Below are 20,378 nucleotides of genomic sequence, written 5' to 3'. Positions count from 1 at the left end.
AATCAGTCCAGCAAAGGAAAACTAGATGTACTGCATAGCGGTACAAAATATGACCGCCGCTCAGTCCTGTACATCCGTTCCGCGAAAAGAAATCACACTTCAATTTGTCTCCATATTTTACTCCATCCCCCACTCTTGAAACTTTTGTGTATGCTTGTTTGGCATGCCTGAGTGTGTGTGTGCGGCTGCACAGAAAGTAGCCTACTGGTGCTGAAAAGGTAAATAGATTGTAGAATAGCCAAAGAAGATGTAGCATTGTTACCTTTAAAATCTCTAAACAATCACAAGTAGGGCAGTTCATCACAGTTCATCCATTGCAACTGGATTGATGAAAGGTCACTTACATCTGTAGGCTACATTGTATTTGGGAAAAGCAAAAGGTATCAGCATAATGTTATTTATTTAATTAATTAATTTATTTATTTATTTATTTATAAACAAAAACATCTCTGTCAGTTCCATGCCGTTTTCAACAGCTATCAAAAACAAAGGTCATTTTTGGATGGATGGATTTTTTGTGAATGTTTCTTCTTCTACATAAGATTTTAATCCTCTTTAGTTCATGTAATACTTTATTGTCAATGCACAAATTAAGTAACAGTAGTCTGAAACGTTATTGTTAATGCACAAATTAAGTAACAGTAGTCCGAAACGAAATGCTGTTTTACATCTAACCAGTGGTGCAAATAACTGACATGTCCATATGGGCCTTGATGAAATGCGTCGCTAGACTGTTCTACACATTTTAACGGGCCAAAGTTGAAGAGCTGTTGTCCGTTATTGTTCGTGCAAATATAGGCTGATTTATGTTCCCTTGCATTGTGTAACTGAGCTCCATGGCTAGTCTGGCTTTCACCAGACCAAGCTCAATCTTTTAAGAAATCAAAAAATAAAAAGCCGGCAGATCAGGCTGGGTTCACTTAAGGGGGTTAAGGTGTGTTGCTAAAGCAGCCATAATGAAATGAAGGTGTCATTGTTTGGATACTTCACACACACGTGCTTTTTAATTTCACAGACTACAACTACCAAGCTGGAATCAAAGCACATCGATTCCCCTCTCACACCCTGCACGCACTTAAAACAAAATAAACAGGCGTCTCAGTCTCATTCATGTATAGGCAAAACTGCATCAGACCAGTGTAATGTTGGTAAATCTTCCATTGCACAGAATGATTTTTGTAGCACGTGCAACAAATGACAGTCGAAAGATACAATTACAGTGCTGCTATCAATTTGCTTGGTATAACCGCATTTATAGTTTTCTACAAATGCAATCAGTCAAATTGGCCTCCATCACTCAACCAACGCTAACGGTAACATTACCTAGGTCCTTATTGATATTATAAGATTAACGTACCTGCAGTACTAGCATGTCCGATAAACATCCTCAGATTTATTTCGGCTTCAATAAGAAATGGGAATTACATTTCATGTGAACATCATCCTATCCTTATTAGACGTTCTCTGGTAAACTACAGTCCTTGTAGGAAGTGTCCATTGTTTTTCCAACCCACTTTTAACTTCCAACAAAATTACGTCTCACTGCAACGATGCGCCATCTAGTGGACAAACGACTACTTATAGCCAATACTGGAAATGCAGCCATGATGATGATGATGAATATTTATTTTGGCTTTCTTCTAATCCTACTGAATTTGTAATTATGTATCGGCAGTTCTAATACCAATAGTATGTGGGTGCCTGTGTGTGTGTGCATGTGTATATGTGTGCACCGCCATCCACAGGCCAATGAGTGTACAGTCACTAAATGTACACATAACCTAATTTTTTTTAGACTCCCCTATGGATGAAATTCTACTAAACTTGGCATACCCCCAGAGAATGCCAGGTCAATAATACACATAAAATTTGGTGCAGTTCTGAACATCTTAACTGAAAATAGGGGCGATTAAAGCAGAATAATAATGCATTTTAATTTTTTACTGGGGTGCAAATCACAAATGAGTGATAATGGGCCAGATTGATGTGGGCCCTTGAGACCAACATACCATAAAAGATTGTTCATCCTCAGTGCCACGGTTCAGGTAGTTATTTAGGAAAAACTGCTTTTTGGTTTGGTGTCCCAGGTATCGTTGACCAAAAATTCAGGAAGTAGATAGTAGAAAAAAAAAAAAAACTTTGACAATCCCAATATGACCGCTTCGCTAGCGGCGGTCATAATAAACGCTCTACTGGAGTAGAGGGGCTTGACCATGTGAGGGTGCCACAGACCGACAGAGACAGATTTTGTGCTTTATAGATACTAGATGTCATCACAGTGTTTCACAGAAAGTATTTTACAGTATTTTGAAAATACAAAAAATCCACAACACTCAGTGACACTTTGTATCACAAGTATTTTGATACAAAATACGAAGGCATTTTCATCATCTCAATAAAACTAATTACAAAATAGTATTTTGGATTTAAAATATTTACTTTAAATACATGTATTATAAATACTGCCCATCCCTGGAGCTACTTTTTGTGGTTTTAAAAGAAATATCTGCCATACATTTATTCATGTGAAATAAATAGATATTTTCAAAAAATCATTAACATCTGAATGAAGTGTGTTGTCCTGCTTGTATATCTGTATACTTTAATATGCACTGAAAAGCAGTGCAGATTTCGGGCTGACAGGTTAGGGATGGTCCGATGACTCCGATCATTGGCAAATAGTTAACCTATGACCTAATAGGCAAGCCTGCCATGGTATTTTCTGTGCAATCATGGGGAGATGTCTCGTTTGGTCTGTAGTTATTCTGGCATGTGCAGTGTTTGTTGGATTGCGACTGAATGCTCTAAAGTGTGTAACCATAGTTAACTATCTCTATTGTATTTCTGTCTGTTGTATTTTTGTCTATCGTTGTTTGTTTTGAATTGTGTTAGGCTACGGCAGAATGAGTACGCAACGTAGACTATGTCTGTGTGAGCCACGGAAGGAAGTAGCCTAGGTTGTGCAAGTATAGGACAAAGCTCAACTCATAGGTTGACAAAGTTAAACAAGATTTTAAAATGTATAGGCCAAGCCTACCTATTCCATAGCCTTAAAACGCATTGCAGATCAAAAGGCTAATGGAAAATAATCAATTACGAGTTATGACCGGAGTTTATTTTTCCTTGCAGTCACTTATCACTTGCAAGTCGTGAACTCAAACGAAACCACCTGCACAAGTGTCATCCGATTAAGGGCATAGGTAAGTGTGCGGTAGGTATTTGAACAACTGCTCTTGAATTCTACTTGATGAAGTAGTAAGTAGGCTATTAAGACGGGTAGGTTCTTAGGAATTGCCTGAAGTGGGGTGTAGCCTAGTAACCTAGCTATTTTGGGCAGTTGATCATGTGAACACCATATTTTATTAGTGAGATAATTTTGTTGGAGGTTGTCTCAATACTGTAGTCTATTTTTGTGTTGCAGAATTTGGAGCAGAAGACATCACTATCCTTAGAGACGGACTAGCCATTCTCAGCACAGTATGTCAAAACATAGGCTAATTGCCATATAATGCTTTCTTTATTTTTACCCAATGCATAATCTAATTATTTGCAGTCTAAAATGCTAAAACCACAACACTTACTGAGCTGCGTCCACAAAGACGCACCTTGGTCTTTCAGTGTCCTGAAAATCGTTGACACAAAATTACTGAAGAAAAAAAAATCCGGAAGAAACAAAACTCTAACTGACTAAATGTATATAATTGACTAAACCTATATCGCGGCGGTCATAATAAATAAAAATTTAGCCTACAACTGTCCCCAAGTTTTCACTGGCAGAGAAATGGCCATTAATTGACTGACCGTCAGGCGCTATAACGGCCATACATGGGATATGACGGGGCCTGACAAATAGCCTTTTATTTTCAAAAATGCATTTTATTCTAGAGTAAAAACATCCCTAGAGATGGCGCAATAGGCATTCCTCATTTCCTCATATATAATATTGCCTCCATATGACTCAATGTTTAGATTCAAGAATAAGGATACCCCCCAGGAAAATTTTAATTTCTGGTAGAATTTCCCTCAAAACGTTGCAAAGATAGGCCTTCTGCATAATTCGTAGTGTATTCCATTAGGCTATTTGCTTTGTAGCCTATCATATTTATTTTCTTATTTAGCCTATTTATCTCTCTTCTTTCACTGTACTCACCAGCAAAGACATGTCACTCATCATAAGCCAATCAGCGTGGTCACTGCGGGCAAGCTTGCGCATGTTGAAAAGCAGTGATAAGCAATAATGACATGCCCTCTTACAGCAACATAACTACACTCTGCCTGTGCCTTAGGGGTTAAAGTATCCGGGTATGCCATCTTATTCTGATGACCCTGGGAAGATTTATACCCTGGATCTCCTGGATCCTGACCTGACACCTGTGCCTCTTCACATTGAAGGAGAATTGGACCAGAAATATTTCAACCCACATGGCATCAGTGTGTTCACCGATGAGAAGGGTACGGAGTGTGTTCTGTTGTTCCCCGCAAGGATTGCATGAAAGACTGACTGGTCATCAGGGGTTGCTCAGCGTATAAAAGATTTGGGACATGTAGGAAAGCATCCTCTATATTTATGTGGTCATACTCGAACAAAAACTTCAATTCAAACCAAATTGATTTGCATGTAATAACGTAATGTCTATTTTGCCTCATTACCTTTAAAGTTGATGATACTATAGTTAATAGTATTGTATTAACCTTTACAATCATTCCCTGATATCTGACATTTCATTTAGATGGATCAATTTACTTGTTTGTTGTGAATCATCCGCACCATAAAAGCCAGATTGAGATCTTTCAACTCTTTGAGGAGAAGAAGTCCATTGTGCACCTCAAGACCATTAAGCACAATCTGCTCCATAAGTATGTTGAACAAAATCTGCTCCATAAGTATGTGTTAAGCGCAATCTGCTCCATAAGTATGTTAAGCACAATCTGCTCCATAAGTATGTGTTAAGCACAATCTGCTCCATAAGTATGTGTTAAGCACAATCTGCTCCATAAGTATGTTGAACACAATCTGCTCCATAAGTATGTGTTAAGCACAATCTGCTCCATAAGTATGTTGAACACAATCTGCTCCATAAGTATGTGTTGCTCAAATGAATAAAGACTGTAGTTGTGTTGCCCTTATTACTGTGCATGAGTCACATATTTTACATTCTCTCCTTTTCCTGTTACAGTGTAAATGATATTGTTGCCGTTGGAGTGGATAGATTCTATGCCACCAATGATCGCTACTTTCAGCATGACTATGAGGGCCTGAATATGCTGGTGACCATCCTGGGTCTGGCGTGGTGTAATGTTGTGTATTACAGTCCAGATGAGGTGAAGGTCGTGGCCAAGGACATCTCTTCAGCCAACGGCATCAACATTTCCCCAGATCACAGGTTAGTTCTAACAGCTGACAATATAAACAATTGTGTTATTGTTATTTGGATTCCCTGTGCTGATGGTGTCTGTGATGTTTATCTTTATACTTTATATATCTGTGATGTTTATCTTTATACTATATATATCTTTATATCTTTATAATTTGACTTGTGGACTTGATATAATGTCATGAATGGTATCAATGCATGAATAACATTTATTATAATGTATACAGGGATTGCCCCCCCCCCGGTCATCTACTTCCTGAATTTGGTCAACTATTCCCGAAACCCAGGGGGCACATGAAACTTGGTGCGCATGTAGCCACACTAGTCTAGACTTTAACGGAAAATGTTTTTGTTTGGTCCCCGGGGGACACTCGTCCCCCCTGCCTCCCCTGCGCTGGGCCCCCCGAAACCCAGAAAATGCAGTTTTTCCTAAACCTTGCATTTCAACAAAGGTGTTTCAAGGAAGAGCATGGTTTAGGTTTAGCCTACAACTGAACGTATGCAAAAAACTGCAGTTATTTTTGTAAGGGGATATGTACAGCAAGTATCAAAAGCAAACAGCCCAGACCCAAAAATGGGCATTTAGCTGTCCTTTATGGGGGAAAAACACTATATTTGGTAACTTCCGTAGACACCCAAAATGGGATGGGGTGGGATGATTGTATTGGGAGCACTGAGGTGTCAGATAATATATATATATATATATATATATATATATATATATAAAATGGTTACATTTTGGTCCTCAGAGTTAAGGTAGAAGGGCCCCTTAGCAGGATTTTGCCTAGGGCCCCATGGAGGTCTGAACCGGCACTGGCTGTCCATCCGGTCTGCATGAGAAACTAAATAAATCACACACCGATCACGGCCAAGATTGTCCTATTTTGCCACCGGACTAAGTGGGCTAACCTATATCCTGATCTGATAATGTTTGTTGACCTAGTAGACTATTTTTTTCCCTGTGTTACCGGGAGTGTCAGAGCCATCAGCTTTCTCAACTGCTCTGGGCAGTGAAATGCCATCAGCCAAATTATAAGTATAAGTATATATATACTCTTTTGATCCTGTGAGGGAAATTTGGTCATTTATCCCAATCCGTGAATTAGTAAAACACACTCAGCACAGTGAACACACAGTGAGGTGAAGCACACACTAATCCCGGCGCAGTGAGCTGCCTACAACAACAGCGGCACTCGGGGAGCAGTGAGGGGTTAGGTGCCTTGCTCAAGGGCACTTCAGCCGTGCCTACAGGTCGGGGTTCGAACCGGCAAGTCTCAGGTTACAGGTCCGAAGCGCTAACCGGTAGGCCACGGCTGCCCCTAAATTATTACTTATCCTTACAGTGGACGCCGCAAAATGTAAAATATTTTTCTTTCCACTCTGCTGTTTTTGTAATGTAGTTTTGTAATGCAGATTAAACATTGTTTTATTTAAATATTAAGTCTCATTGTGATTAAAGGAAAATGATGACATACTGTAACTGACATCCACTCAAGCACTGCTTTCAGGCATCCACACAGCTCATGCTCATATGCCTCACTAGTCAAGGCGCTTTACCAACTTTAGGGTCACAGTGGTGCCTTCCGTGTTAATACAATTCAAACCCATCATTCAATCTCACTTCTTCTCTGAGACAACACACAATACTTTAAAGGTGTTTGGGCGCATGCGTATATCATAAAATATTTCCAGACAGAAAGATTGAACATCTTTTAATCTGTATTTATAAAAAATATACTGTAGATTAGATTGATATGTTAAAATTATGATTGATAGTCCAATAATGCCGTTATTAAATGAAGAGTAAATGATGACTTGTTCAGGACTTGAAAAAGATTGGGACTTCGACTCGACTCGCCCTTCTACTGTATGTCTTTACTTGGGACTTGACTTGGACTTGACTGCTAAGACTTGGGACTTACTTGTTACTTGCCAAACAGTGACTTGGTCCCACCTCTGGTTATATGTATTCATAGTAAATACACATCATAGCAAAACATCTAAACTCAGTTTGAATACGGAGGGTGCATTGATTGACTATTACATCAGTCAACTGTTTTTACACTGCATGTTGCAGGTACCTGTATGTGTCTGATATTCTTGACCATGAAATTGATGTCCTGGAGATTCAGAAAAGAGATTTCTTGGTCTTTGTCAAGGTAAGAAAGCTCTAAGAGGCTGTCTATGTAAATGGAAACACCCTCCCAACATCCTTAAATGTAGTAGTTACTGTTGTGCAATGTTGAACACAAATGTTGTTATCCCCCCCCCCACACACACACACAAAAAATGCAGTCCATCAATGTGGATTCACTTTGCGACAACATTGAAGTGGATCTTGACACTGGCGACCTATGGCTGGGGTGTCACCCAAACGGAGCAAAAATTGCCTTGGATAATCCCAACGATCCACCTGGATCTGAAGTAAGTATGGTGTGTGTGTGTGTGTGTGTTCACTTAATAGTAGTAGTTATAATAATACATATAAATACATATAATATCATTAAGATGTGGATTGATGGGAACATCTCAATTACATAATCATATCAAAGATTGCTGTTGAGGAAACTGAAGTAAAACATTGAGACATGATTACATATTCCACATGTCCCAGGTGATCAGTAAAATATTGAGACATGATTACATATTCCACATGTCCCAGGTGATCAGGATTAAGAACATTCACTCTGACCAGCCAATTGTAAGCCAGGAATATGAAGATGATGGGAATGTTGTCATCGGGTCTTCTGTGGCGGCCAGATATGAAGGCAAACTTCTCATTGGGACCGTTTATCAACGAGCCCTCTGCTGTGACCTTAGATAGTTTCTATGGTTTTTGAGATCTTTTGAATCTGCTAGCACATTTTTAATACTTGAGAATGCAATTATAGTGACAAAATGAAGGAATGTCATGTCCCCTTGTTGTTGAAGTTCATTGTTGTCATTCTGTTTTCTCATATGGCCACTAGAGGGCAGTCACTCCATTTAACTTTAAAACGTATGTGCAGTAAACCAGAATAGTTCTAAGGTCTACTTACCAAATAAAGTTGTAATTATTACATGTTATGTTGTTTTGGATTTACCTACAGTTCATTTCATAACCGTAGAGTCTCAGCGTACATGTTTTGTTGCAGCCAAACATCCTGTGTTCTGTCAAGATTTTCCAACTACAAAAGCATTCCTTTAAAATATTTGGCCCACCCTCAAGCAGTTGCTGCTACTGGAAGAAACTGGAATCCATGCATTTCCACTGAATTATTTTTGGAATCTGATCCTTTATCATACCTGTTCATTCTTACTGTCAGCCGAATTTATCGTGACTAAATTCAAGATGGCTGCAAACGCTAAACTTCATGAAGATACTGTCTGCATAAATCGTCTTCTAAGTAAACTACCAGTGTTTTTTCAAAGTTCTCAATGTCTCGTTTTAAATGTCAGGGCCCTCGGAAGTCTACCAATGAAGTGTGGAGATACATTGAGCCTCGTAAATGGTGTAAAACAGTGATTTATTTGCATGGCTAGCCCGATGCGAAAGCACCACCATTGAAAAAGCTGTTGGTAGCATCGGGCTAACTAGCGCCAGATTTTGGAGTGCAGGGGACAAGCCGAGATGGGCTATGAGACATACGTTCACACACGGTATCATGTTTCAACATACTTTAGGTCAATATCACACCGGAATTCTCCTTTAAACCAGTAGGTAACTGTCATGGGTAAACCTATGTTCTATTGTTATTCCAGACAAGTTGAGGCAGAGCCTGCTCGGCTGTAAGACGTTGAGTGGGTGGTTCACAATATGCAAAATAATGCTCTGTGATGTAGATCTCCACAACCAGTGTCCACAGACTGTCAAATGTGTTCTGATAATGTCTCTGTCAGCTGTGGCCTCAATGAGGGCAAACTGATTTAGGAATCAGGACATATTCAGGACGAGGAGACAAGTGAAGCACTGGGAATGTAAACATGCCCAGGCAACACGCAGACACACACGTGCAAAGACACACACGTGCACAGACACACAGGCACAGACACACACACACACAATGGGGGTTGGGGGCTTCACTGGTGGAAAGATATATTCTGGACATATTCTCTGTAGACAATTTCTAAATCATCACAAATAAAGTTGTTAGGTGAAACTGAGAACAAATAAGACATTACATAACAGCTGTCTGGTTTTTAATTAAATTAAGTGTCAGAAAAGTACAGAATTGTGTTGGAATACTTATTACATGGTGTCTTGTGAAATGTAACTAATTTGCTGAATGTCTCTGCAATTGCAAAGCGTTGGCCTCACTCTGTCCCTGCTCATCAGTCCAGACCGGCGTCTTCACTCTGCACTTGAGCTGTGTGGATTCAGCCTTGGGGACTACACTTGGCCGTCACAGAACACTTTGTCCAATTACTATCAGAGAAACAAGGACAGGGCAGCCGGGATGGAATCCCAGCAGGAGAAATTGTGTCAAAGTGGTCCAGGGGTTTAAACGGAACAGCGAGACGCCTCGGGCACGTCTCCACCGCACTTATCACAACAGCCTTGCAGAGGAGATAAGAGTGTTTCCTACAGGACTCCTCAATGACCAACCTACGGAGGGAGTGCAAGGAGAAGAGGAGGGGGGGCAGTTTGGGGGTCTCCCCTGTCTTTAAGTCTGCTGGCTGTAATCGTAGACAAAGTCATAGGTACTCGGCTCCTTCGGAACCGGCGGAGGGGCGTCTGGTATCTGGATGCTCTCGAGGTCCAGAAGGCGAAGCTTCATCTCCATGGAGATGAGGGTTTCCATGTCAGATTTGGTGAGCTCGCTAGTCATCTCTTTACCCAGTAGGGCATTCAGGCCATCAGTCCAAATGCAGTACTGTAGGAACAATATTTTATAAGACATAAATGTGTGCCTTTAAAATATACAAAGCAAAATACAAAGATACCTCTCATTACATTTGAGTACAAATCTAATGCAGGGAGCAGTAACAATACTCAAGATGTTCTTTTCAGCCAAATCTTGTGTACAACAATTATTATTATTAAGAAGGCAAAATAATTGTGGTGTTAGTAGTACCCCCAAACACCTGTTTAGATAGATACTTTATTGATCCCCAAGGGGAAATTCAAGACGGGACAATGGTCCTTCTCTGGCCAAGGGAGCTGTCCCTGTGCCTGAACAGCGTCTCATCTGTTATTTTTATGTAAGTCATTAAAAACGGATAGGGTCTGCACACTAGATATTGCTCCTGAAAACATTTAATGTTTTACTACCTAGCATGTGACGTTTCTTGTTGACTTTTCCATTCTTTTGTAATTCCGCATTAAGTATCTGTATTTATAAACATGCCCACTCCCTCCTTTTCTCTCTCTCCCTCACACACACAGACACACACACACACACACACCTCTCACCTCATGTTTGTCTGGTGCCACAAAGTTCAGGCTGGCCTCTGAGTCATAGAGGACGGAGAACGCCAGCTCCTGCACCTCCTGAAACAAGATGAAACACTTGCATCAGCCCCTGACTTGCACTGCACCCATCCAACAACAGCAACTGCTCACAATGCATCCGTCAACCCCCTGGTTTCCATTTGCACATCTCTTCTTGAGTTTATGCAACGCGCCAGATGGTCTATCTGTCACAATCTCACCTGTCCTCTGCCAGCTCCCGCTGGGAAAGTGGGGCAAGATGTTACAAAAACAAGGACATTGATGTGTGGCTGGCGCTACAGAGTAACCAATCATATCAGCTCCTGGCTTGTGGAAATGTTTACGGTTTCTGTTTGGTTTTCCGAAAGGGATTGTTACAAATTTAAAGAAGAGAAATCATGGTAGAAGCCGTAGCACAGAGTGTTGGCGTCCCCTAGTATGGACGGGCTCAGTGCTCATAGAGACCAGGGTTCGAGTCCAGCCTGAGGCCATTTCCCAAACCCACTCCCCATCTCTCTTTCCCACCCATTTCCCCACTGTCCTGTTAAAAAGCCCAAACATATAAAAAACAATAACAACAATCATGAGCTGTAAGTGAGATTTCCAGCCGGATTCTGGGGCATTACTCATGACTGGGCCGCTATCATTACGGCTAGGCGAGCTAATCTGGCTAATGATTTAAGCGCCTGCTGCTTGCTTACTAGTGAGCCGTGATACCCAGCTGGGGCTCTCTCTGTCTCTGTTTGGGGTGTGAGCTCTGAGTCATGCGCTCAGCTTGGGGCCCACGGCTCCGGTCAAGCGAGCTGCCGCCAGGAGAAGCTGCAACCTAACCCGCTCCTCTCCACATCAGAGGTCAGAGTGAGGACACCTCAGCAGCACGCTTAAGGCGCAGGATTCCTGTTTGTATATTAGGCTACTTATATGGGTCGCCAAGTCAACTTACTTCAATTATATATAGCACATTCAATTTATTTATTTATAACATTCTTGTTTGTGATGTATTTATACAACTGAGCAAGATGTAGCAGGCAAAGGTGTAGTAGCCTAAAGTAGCAAGCAAATAACAAACTGATACAAATGGATTTGGATGCCACTGGATGCCAATTAGTGGATGCCAATGGGAAACAAAATGCACATACATACAGTATGTTCAAGCAATGAATGAGCGAAAGTAAAGTAAGTTGTGGTAGGCTAAAAAAAAGAGATGGCTCACCTTGTTTTGCTTGAGCGCTCCTTTCTCCTTCATGTGCGGACAATCCTTGCCCGTGAGTACAGCCTTGATATCGGAAATGTTCACTGCAGATAGGACCGGGCGGGATCAAAGAATACAAATGACCGTGTTACATTTAATAAACGACAACAGGAACAGTGATTAATGATCTGATTATTAATGCGACCGCTTGAATCAGTCATTATTTGTCGAGCAGCCAGGTGCATGGTGTTCACATATAAAAACTGGGCTCATTCTCTGCAGGACATACATTATTGGCAGTATTGTCAAACCTTGATTTAATGATGGACTTTTCACTGCCAAATCCGGTGGGCACAAAAAACGCTTTTAGCAACCAGAATTGCCAGATTAAATTCGCAATCAATCATTGTTTCCACTCCCCCTGTTCCAAGGTTGATATGTGGAATTGGCAGAAGTGCTTACATTTCTCCTGCAGGGAATCGTGGGCTACTTGTGTCTGTGTGTTCTCATCCACATCGCCGTAGTGGAGAACCTTGTGGTTCGGAGACAGGCGACAGTACCAGAACTTGTCTGCAGAAAAACAGAGTAGTGAGTTACTGCTTCTCCAATGTTTTGTTTTCTTTTGTGTGTGTGTGTGTGTGTGTGTGTGTGTGTGTGTGTGTGCAAGAATAATCCCTCATAGCAATATTCATAGCAGTAATACAGTGTGTGTGTGTGTGTGCACGTGTGACTCATCATGGCAAAAGCTCAAAAAAGGGGTCAGGTTTCCCAGCTGCCATACCGTCCCTTTATCCTCTGAATCAGTTGATAAGACTAGCTGGCCTCCATCATACACATGCTACCATCCACCACCATCATGGTAAATGAAGGAAATCTATGAAAACATATTGTAGTCACCTGAGCTAGCTGATTAAACCTCTGTTCAGTCACATCAGAGGATTCCCTTTACACATTTTGGTGAATGGAAAAAGTGCTCTGTATACACTCACATAGACAGAGCATGCTTGAAAAATGCTCATCCTTGTGAAGAGAAATTTCCACTCTCATCCAGAACTATGATATCCGCTGCAATGACTATGAATGATACAAAATGAATTTATGGTGGTAGGGTGACATAGGATACCTAATCCTGCCCTGTCCTACATACAGGAAGCTAAAAGAAACAGTACAACAAAAGCAAATGTCGCTTCCCTCGGTTGCCCACAAAGAGAGGTTAAGCATTAGTGTCATGGCTATTACTTGGCTGTAGAAACAGATTATCCTCCCCAGGTCACTACCTATAATCCACCATTTTCAAAATCTTTTGAAAATAAGTTGACGTTTGATAAGTTTTTACGGTTGATTCAAAAATACAATATCACAGCATCTACTCATCTCAACCGTAACTCCATAAATCTTGATCATACTATGCTTCTTTAAGTCTTGGGATTAGTGTTTATTTGGAGCCACAGTAGGGCCTTTTAGATGTCATAGGGCCACACTAGTTTGTACGCTACTCTGAGTGAGCGTCCTACCCTGTCTCCTCCTCGCACTGATCTTGCGGAAACAGGTGCCCTCGCATAGACGGTGCAGCCGCTGCTGTTTGATCAGCTCAGTCACCTCCGGCTGGATTCTCTCCCGCAGCTCCCTGTGATAAAAAAAAAAACCCACACACGCACACAAACATGCACATAGACACACACCACAGACACATGCACAGACACACACACGGATCACCTCTACTGACGCAAGCTGCCACACGGTTTGGGCCCTTGCTGCCCTCATATAAACCATCTAGAAGTCGGATTGTGTAACATGAGGTAGCAAGCTGACGATGAATGAAATTGGATGGGGGTAATGATGGCAATCATACTAAAAGGGAAAGTTGGCAATGGCTGTTTTTCTTAATGATGTTTCCACTATAGAACGCAAATTAAAGAGGTGAAATGAAACTGGGAGCAGCAGGCATCACTTCTCTTCTCTGCTATGAGGAACAGTTTGTGTTGGGCTCTTTCACTTTACACTAATAGGGGACCCTATTAAGGGAATGAATGGAAATATGTTATGATTAAAAAGCCTACCGGTAAATGCAATGAACCGTCAATCAATGCACCCCAGCACAGAATAGCACTACTATTGGATAGTGAGGAAAAATAAAATTTAAGGCTAGATTAATGGTAAAGGTCACATTGGATTCAAATTAATATGGGAAGAAAATTAGGCAGTAAAAAACTATTCCGGCAACATTCATACTGTACGTGGCTCCCTTTCAGATCTCAATCTGTTCCATGATGCTGCCCATTAGAGCCGTCAGACTGGAAATGTATCTACTATAAATCACACTTCCTTCCAGAGGTGCAAACAGAGAGGAATTATGAACGGAGCTCATGGAGATTTGACAAGATGTCCAGTTCAATGAACACTCAGGGACATGTTCCCACTGGAGCAAAAAGTGAGGGTGGAATGTTTGGAGATAAATAAATACACATCGCGCGCAGGATATTATTAACACACCATATGCACACATGAGAGTTCTCATCAGAACAAACCCTGTTATCACTGTGGGCAGATATGGACCATGTATAAAAATTCAACCCAAAGCAAAATCAACCAGCGCAAAAATTTTAATATTTGAGAGTAAAGCCATAAAGCCAGGGATGTGACAGTAGCTTCCACGGTTCAGGGAATGAAAAATGAATACGTTTATAAGATATTCATAGCACATAGGGGCAGATGTACAAAGACAGCGTGAATACAGACCTTTTCTGGCCACAAAAAGCTGTGCCTTGCCATTTTATTTAGAAATGTACTAAACTTTTTCTTCGTCAGATAAACATTGCTCATCACTGCCCGTCACCCCTCTGTGACATAATTTGTGGTGTGCACACTGAACCGTATAAAACAATCCCAAACTTAGTTGAATGGAGTCAAACGATGACCACATTAACAAAAATCAAAGGTTTAGGGACCATGAAATTATACAATATATGATAATAAGATGTCAACAAACAGCAAGATAATGCAGGGAAGTATTTCTTATCTACTTAAAAATATACTATAGATATTGATCCATGCCTTTATTTCATCCCGCCTGGACTACTGTAACTTCCTTTATTTTGGTGTCACTCAGTCCACTCTATCCCGACTTCAGATGGTGCAAAATGCAGCTGCAAGGCTGCTCACCAAGTCTAAAAAGACACAACAGATTTCTCCAGTTTTGAAATCTCTGCAATGGCTACCAGTGAAATTTAATTTAGAGTAGATTACAAAATTCTTCTTTTTGTCTTTAAAGCTTTAAATGGACAAGCACTCCAATACCTAAGTGAGCTTGTACACTTTCACTGCCCTCCCAGAACTCTGAGGTCATCAGATAAACAACTGCTCTCAGTACCTCAGAGTCATCTAAAAAATAAAGGTGACCGTGCTTTTTCAGTAGCTGGGCCCAAGTTGTGGAACAACCTCCCTTTTCACATTAGATCTACACCAACTATTGGTGCTTTTAAAGCCAAGTTAAAAGAACATATGCTATTAATGGCTTTTAAATGAATTGTGGAATGTAATTATAGGCTATATATATGTAGATATTATTTTAGTTCTATTTTCCTGTTGTGTTTTTTTGTGTGTGTGTCTTGATTCATTTTGTCTTATATTATCTATTTATTTATCTGTTTTATTTTTTTGAGCACTTTGGTCAACCACAGGTTGTTTTAAATTGTGCTATATAAATAAACTTGACTATGACTATGACTATACTCTAACTATTTGTACAGCTCTAGGCTATAAAAGCTGCTGATGACATGATTCAAAGAAGCAGAGCTGGTGGTCTTAATACTGGTTCTGTTGTTTCTGAAAGCTTGTCCCATTGATGCATTTAACCGCAATCTGGATTACACCTGCTTTTAAAAGGTGGAACATTTTCAATCTGGATTTCCTACTTTTAAAAGGTGGAACATTTTCACCGCAAAACAGACATGCACTGTTTTCAACATATGCCAGAGTACCTACTCAATCACTCTCGTGACTTTTCTCATATTTTTGCCCTACTTTACCCTTGATCTTCCAGGGGTACACAGTGAGAAAAGCGTAGCTGGCCTGACACCTCTCCTGTGCCTGCCAATATGCGTTTTCACTCATGTGTGGTCTGTGTGTACATACAATGTCATGTTTTAAGGCGCAAACAAAGCATTAAACAGCATGAAACAATTGATGAGTCTACTGTTTTAGGTTGCCTTCACACTGGGTCGGTTTAACTGGACCGTACCTGAGTGCCCCCGTATCCCCGTATCCCCCCCTTGCCCTGACCCAGCTGGTCTCCGTTCTCATTACATTTTTGTTTGCTGACCCGAGTTTATTTCCTGGTTTTGGAGCAGATAACATTCAAACTGCACTGGAGTTCTAACAGACCCCAGACCAAAAGGAAAATGAAGGATCACGGCACACTGGGGGGGGATTTCTTTGCTGGTTTATTTTTATTTATTTATTTATTTGTTTATTTATTTTTTAGTGAACAACGCGTTTCTAGTGGACTCTGGTCTGGACCAAACGGTCTAGTGTGAACGCACCCTTAGTGCATAGTGTTGTGCTCTGCAGTTTGCTTACGTGAGGGGCCGGGACGGATGGTCATCTGAGTTGGTTCTCTCGGACTTCAGGGAGGGGCGATGACCACCCCCGAGGCGCTCTTCTGCGGTGGGCTGGACGCTGGTGGCTTGCATGGTCTCTTCTCTCTTCACCATCAGCACCTGTGGAAAGGTATTCAGATGCCTTACTGTTAAAGATACTCCCAGACAATCTGAGGGGATAACAGCTTCAGGTGTAAACTGTGATACATTGTAAGTGCCTGTAAGTGGGGGTGGGGGTGTTGGGGGATAATGTCATTATTTCTGTCAAATGTATTTTCTGTATAATACTCTTTACTTCACAGAACAAACAGTGGTGACCCAGATCTCAGGAACTCCCGAACATTCGCTGGGGAATACCAGCGCAGAGAGAGAGAAAGAGAGAGGGAGAGAGAGAAACCAACCCAGTGGGTGCAGCCAGGGAGGTGCCTGTCTGGGCTACATTTCATGACCTTTGTCAGGCGAGTGGATTGAAAGGGATATTTGGGATTAAGCCACAGGCAGGCCCTGTCAGCCACTGCGATAATGCGCCAGCACCGCTGGATAAACATGCTCAGGGGGGATGAGCCTAGGATGAGCCTGCTGACATTGTTAACACTAGGGTGGGGGCGCTGCCTGGAAGTACCAGAGCAATCACTGTAATGGTCAATAAACAGGGCGTAATCAAATACACAGTGCTGCTCGGACATGTAATATCACTTGGAACTCCTGTCTTCAAGTCAACGCAAGAGAAAAGTACTGATGAAGGGAACATGTTTTTTTTTTCTGGTAGTGCTTAACTGCTTTTGTAAAGTCAACTGGGGCATGATCTTTCTGTCTGTGTGTTCAGGACATGAATCTCATTTCACGGCTTTAATTAACAATAAGATGAACACAAGGTCGTGCTTTTAGTTTAATCACTTGTGAAGGGTGCATTTGCACTGCGCCGAGCTTGTTAATGAGAGCGAAGAAAAGGGCAAAGTCACGTTTTAAATCGCACGTGTCAATGGGAAAATAACCAGCACCTTCCCATAACCACATAGTGATTCAAGAAATCAAATTCCTTCTTCTAATCTATACACTGTATGCAACTACAGATTATTCAATTTATCCCATCCACGTGTCCCTAATACTATCTCATCATTCTGACTTCACATCCCCTGAACATATGATGTTTTGTTGCCCTGCAATCTGTCCACCACAGATTGCAGATTGTGAATGAATAAGCCTTCTGGTGTCAGTCATAGTCACACATTTGCAGGGCAAAATAACAATCCTCCTGAGCTAGACGCAGAGTGGCGCCATGTGGTGTGCAGCTAGGAGCAAATGTGAAGTGTTGTTCTGCACCGCACCACACCCACAATGTCAGGGTCGGGTCAGAGAGGCGGCCATGCTGAGGTGTAAGTGTGTGTGTGAGTGTGTGTGCATGGGGGGGCTCCTCAGGGGAATGGAAGTGTGTTGTCTGAGTATGAATGTGTGTGTGCTGGGGTTTCACAGGGGAACCGAGGTGTGTGTGTGTGTGTGTGTGTGCAGGGGGTTTTACGGGGAGCTGAGGTGTGTGTGTGTGTGTGTTTGTGTGTGTGCGGGGGGTTTTACGGGGAGATGAGGTGTGTGGTGTGTGTGTGTGCGGGGGTTTTGCGAGGGGGAGCTGAGGTGTGTGGTTTGTGTGTGGGGGTTTTACGGGGAGCTGAGGTGTGTGGTGTAAGGTGAGTGGCTGTTTGAGTTGCCATGCTCAGCTCAGTCATGGCAAACCCAGCTTTAGAAGATAGTGCAGCATCTTTTATGGATGAATCCATCCACATGAGAGTGAAACCATTCGTGGCATAGCAATAGAGTTGTCAAGCAATATCCCCAGAACTCAAATAAAACTAGGTTTTTAAAGAGACCCTTTGTAGCACTCTGTGCTAAACAGTAGGCTCTCATGAACAAAGAAGAACTTTAAGGCCCTTCCCTTTACATTCCCTTGCCCTACTATCTTTGCCCCAACCCACCCCAAACCTAGTGCACTTCAGGCAACATCCTTCCAGCTGAATCCATCTGACTTTCTAACTAAGTACCTGGGGACAGTCTGCCCCCCCCCTGAGAATATGAAATGTCAAGGTAATTGCAATGTGGCCTCTCAGAGAATTTATTGCAAATTCTCTCCTTTCAACTGTGTGCTTCTGCCTGTCTAAACCTATTACACTGATGAAGCCTCCAAATAGCCTCCATACTATTTACCAGCGCTGCTACGCTGTCTTTGTTATTGTTGTTGTTTACACAGACAACTCTTGTCCTTCCATTGATTAGATGTTGTATGCATTCCCATACTTGTCTGGTAAGAGATGATGCACAGTATAGAGAAATGTGAAAGTGTTCAAGTCAATCGATATCGAATATATAATCAATATAATCAATATCGAATATATAATCAATACCGTGCCTAGCATCCCAGACCTAGCATCCTAGCATCCCAGACACAATCCCCGAGGAGTTGCCCAATATGTTTCTGACACAGTGGGAGTTGAGTAGGAGTATTTTTAGCTTGTCAGTGTTGCTTCTTGCCTTCTATTTTCTTGTACTGCATCAGTTAGGGCTTGTGTCAGTATTGCCCTAGCCATCTTTTAAATCCTGAATACAGTGGAGCGATAAAATTCACTCCCACATAATAAATCTCCTAAAATGCAAAATATGTAATTGGCTCACATAATATGGCTCACCTTATCTCAGTAAGAAGGGGAAAAGTGGCATCCTCATATGAAACCAAACTTCACTTCAGAATCTAAAGGTAAAGCCAAACTCGACAAATATTAAAAAACATCATTCCATTTACACATAACGTTTTACCAAAACCTATGTGTACATTATTGTAATTATCTAACAGATATTATTCCAGTAAAAATTCTTAAATTCAGTTAAATTATCCAAATGTTTCTGCCATTTGTTTTGGTATACATAGGATAGGACTGGAAATACAAAATATCTGCTACATCTCTCCGTTACAATAATGCAAATATGGCACATCTATCATCCAACAACAGACAAATGTTTTAATGAAGCTGTGATCTCATATGATAAAGTCTTTTATTCCAGTCATTCAGTACTGGAGCTACAGAATATTTCCTTTGTTTACACTAAAATACACCCCCCCCCTCCCAGTCTAGCCTTTTGTACTCACATCTGAGTGTCAAAGCCATGTCTTCCCTCTCCTGTGTGTGGTGAGCAGGAGGAGCAAGCGAGTGTGTTGTCTTCTGAGGCAGTGAGCAAGGCGGCAGATGGTCCCAGAAAAAGAGAAGGAATGAGAATAGAGAGAGAGAGAGAGAGAGAGAGAAAGAGGGGAAAATAGCGAGTGGAGGGGACGCTGGGCTCACTCATGCGCGAAGGAAAGCATCTCCCCTCTCAGCAGCGCTCCTGAACACACCACTCAGCTCCCTCGGCAGAAGCATGCAGCCTTATGCTTCTGTTTATGCCCGTCCGCCGCTCCCATTGGACAGAGGCCTGTGTGCTGGAGACCAATGAGCAGCCAGGAGCGGTCACGTGGGGGCGGGCCGCTGAGGAGAGGAGAGAGGAGAGTGTGTGTGTGTGTGTGGGGGAGGGGGTTGGAGAGGAGCGGAGGAGAGAGGGGAGGGGGGGAGAGTTGGAGTGGAGAGGGGTGGGGGGATGGTGAGGGTGGCGGTGATGAGGAGAGTGAGGGATGATGGCTTAGGGGGTCTGGCTGTCTGCCTAAACACAGGAGCCGTGGCACTCTCTGTCTGCTCACTAAGGGTGTGGAGAGAGGCCGTTTTTTTTATTCTCGTTCCCGTTGGGGCCATCGGACCGCTTGCCACTGTGTCCTCGAGAGCAGAAAA

The 20,378-nt window shown here is 41.9% G+C and overlaps 2 protein-coding genes across 3 annotated transcripts; one reads left to right on the top strand and one right to left on the bottom strand.

The window, feature by feature from the left end:
• Window positions 1-2,693: 2,693 nt before the first annotated feature.
• Window positions 2,694-8,436, top strand: LOC125305971 (serum paraoxonase/arylesterase 2-like). Its single transcript, XM_048261072.1, has 9 exons — window positions 2,694-2,809; window positions 3,130-3,200; window positions 3,422-3,477; window positions 4,287-4,452; window positions 4,731-4,857; window positions 5,178-5,384; window positions 7,453-7,534; window positions 7,671-7,799; window positions 8,038-8,436. The coding sequence occupies exons 1-9, from the start codon at window positions 2,733-2,735 to the stop codon at window positions 8,197-8,199; spliced, it is 1,077 nt and encodes a 358-aa protein (XP_048117029.1). The 5' UTR covers window positions 2,694-2,732; the 3' UTR covers window positions 8,200-8,436.
• Window positions 8,437-9,537: 1,101 nt separating this feature from the next.
• On the bottom strand, window positions 9,538-19,958 carry LOC125306484 (engulfment and cell motility protein 1-like). Of its 2 annotated transcripts, XM_048261901.1 has the most exons (8): window positions 19,709-19,958; window positions 19,251-19,312; window positions 16,556-16,695; window positions 13,492-13,604; window positions 12,440-12,547; window positions 11,999-12,081; window positions 10,768-10,845; window positions 9,538-10,228 (listed from the first exon to the last, which is right to left on the bottom strand). In XM_048261901.1, the coding sequence occupies exons 3-8, from the start codon at window positions 16,687-16,689 to the stop codon at window positions 10,019-10,021; spliced, it is 726 nt and encodes a 241-aa protein (XP_048117858.1). In that variant the 5' UTR covers window positions 16,690-16,695; window positions 19,251-19,312; window positions 19,709-19,958; the 3' UTR covers window positions 9,538-10,018. The 2 variants fall into 2 exon arrangements, with proteins under 2 accessions (XP_048117858.1, XP_048117859.1); XM_048261902.1 differs by lacking the exon at window positions 19,251-19,312.
• Between the last annotated feature and the right edge of the window lie 420 nt (window positions 19,959-20,378).

Source organism: Alosa alosa, chromosome 13 (genome assembly GCF_017589495.1).
Source record: "Alosa alosa isolate M-15738 ecotype Scorff River chromosome 13, AALO_Geno_1.1, whole genome shotgun sequence".
NCBI classification, from domain to species: domain Eukaryota; kingdom Metazoa; phylum Chordata; class Actinopteri; order Clupeiformes; family Clupeidae; genus Alosa; species Alosa alosa.
Note: the sequence above shows the minus strand (reverse complement) of the source record. Positions and strands in the feature narration are given on the sequence as shown.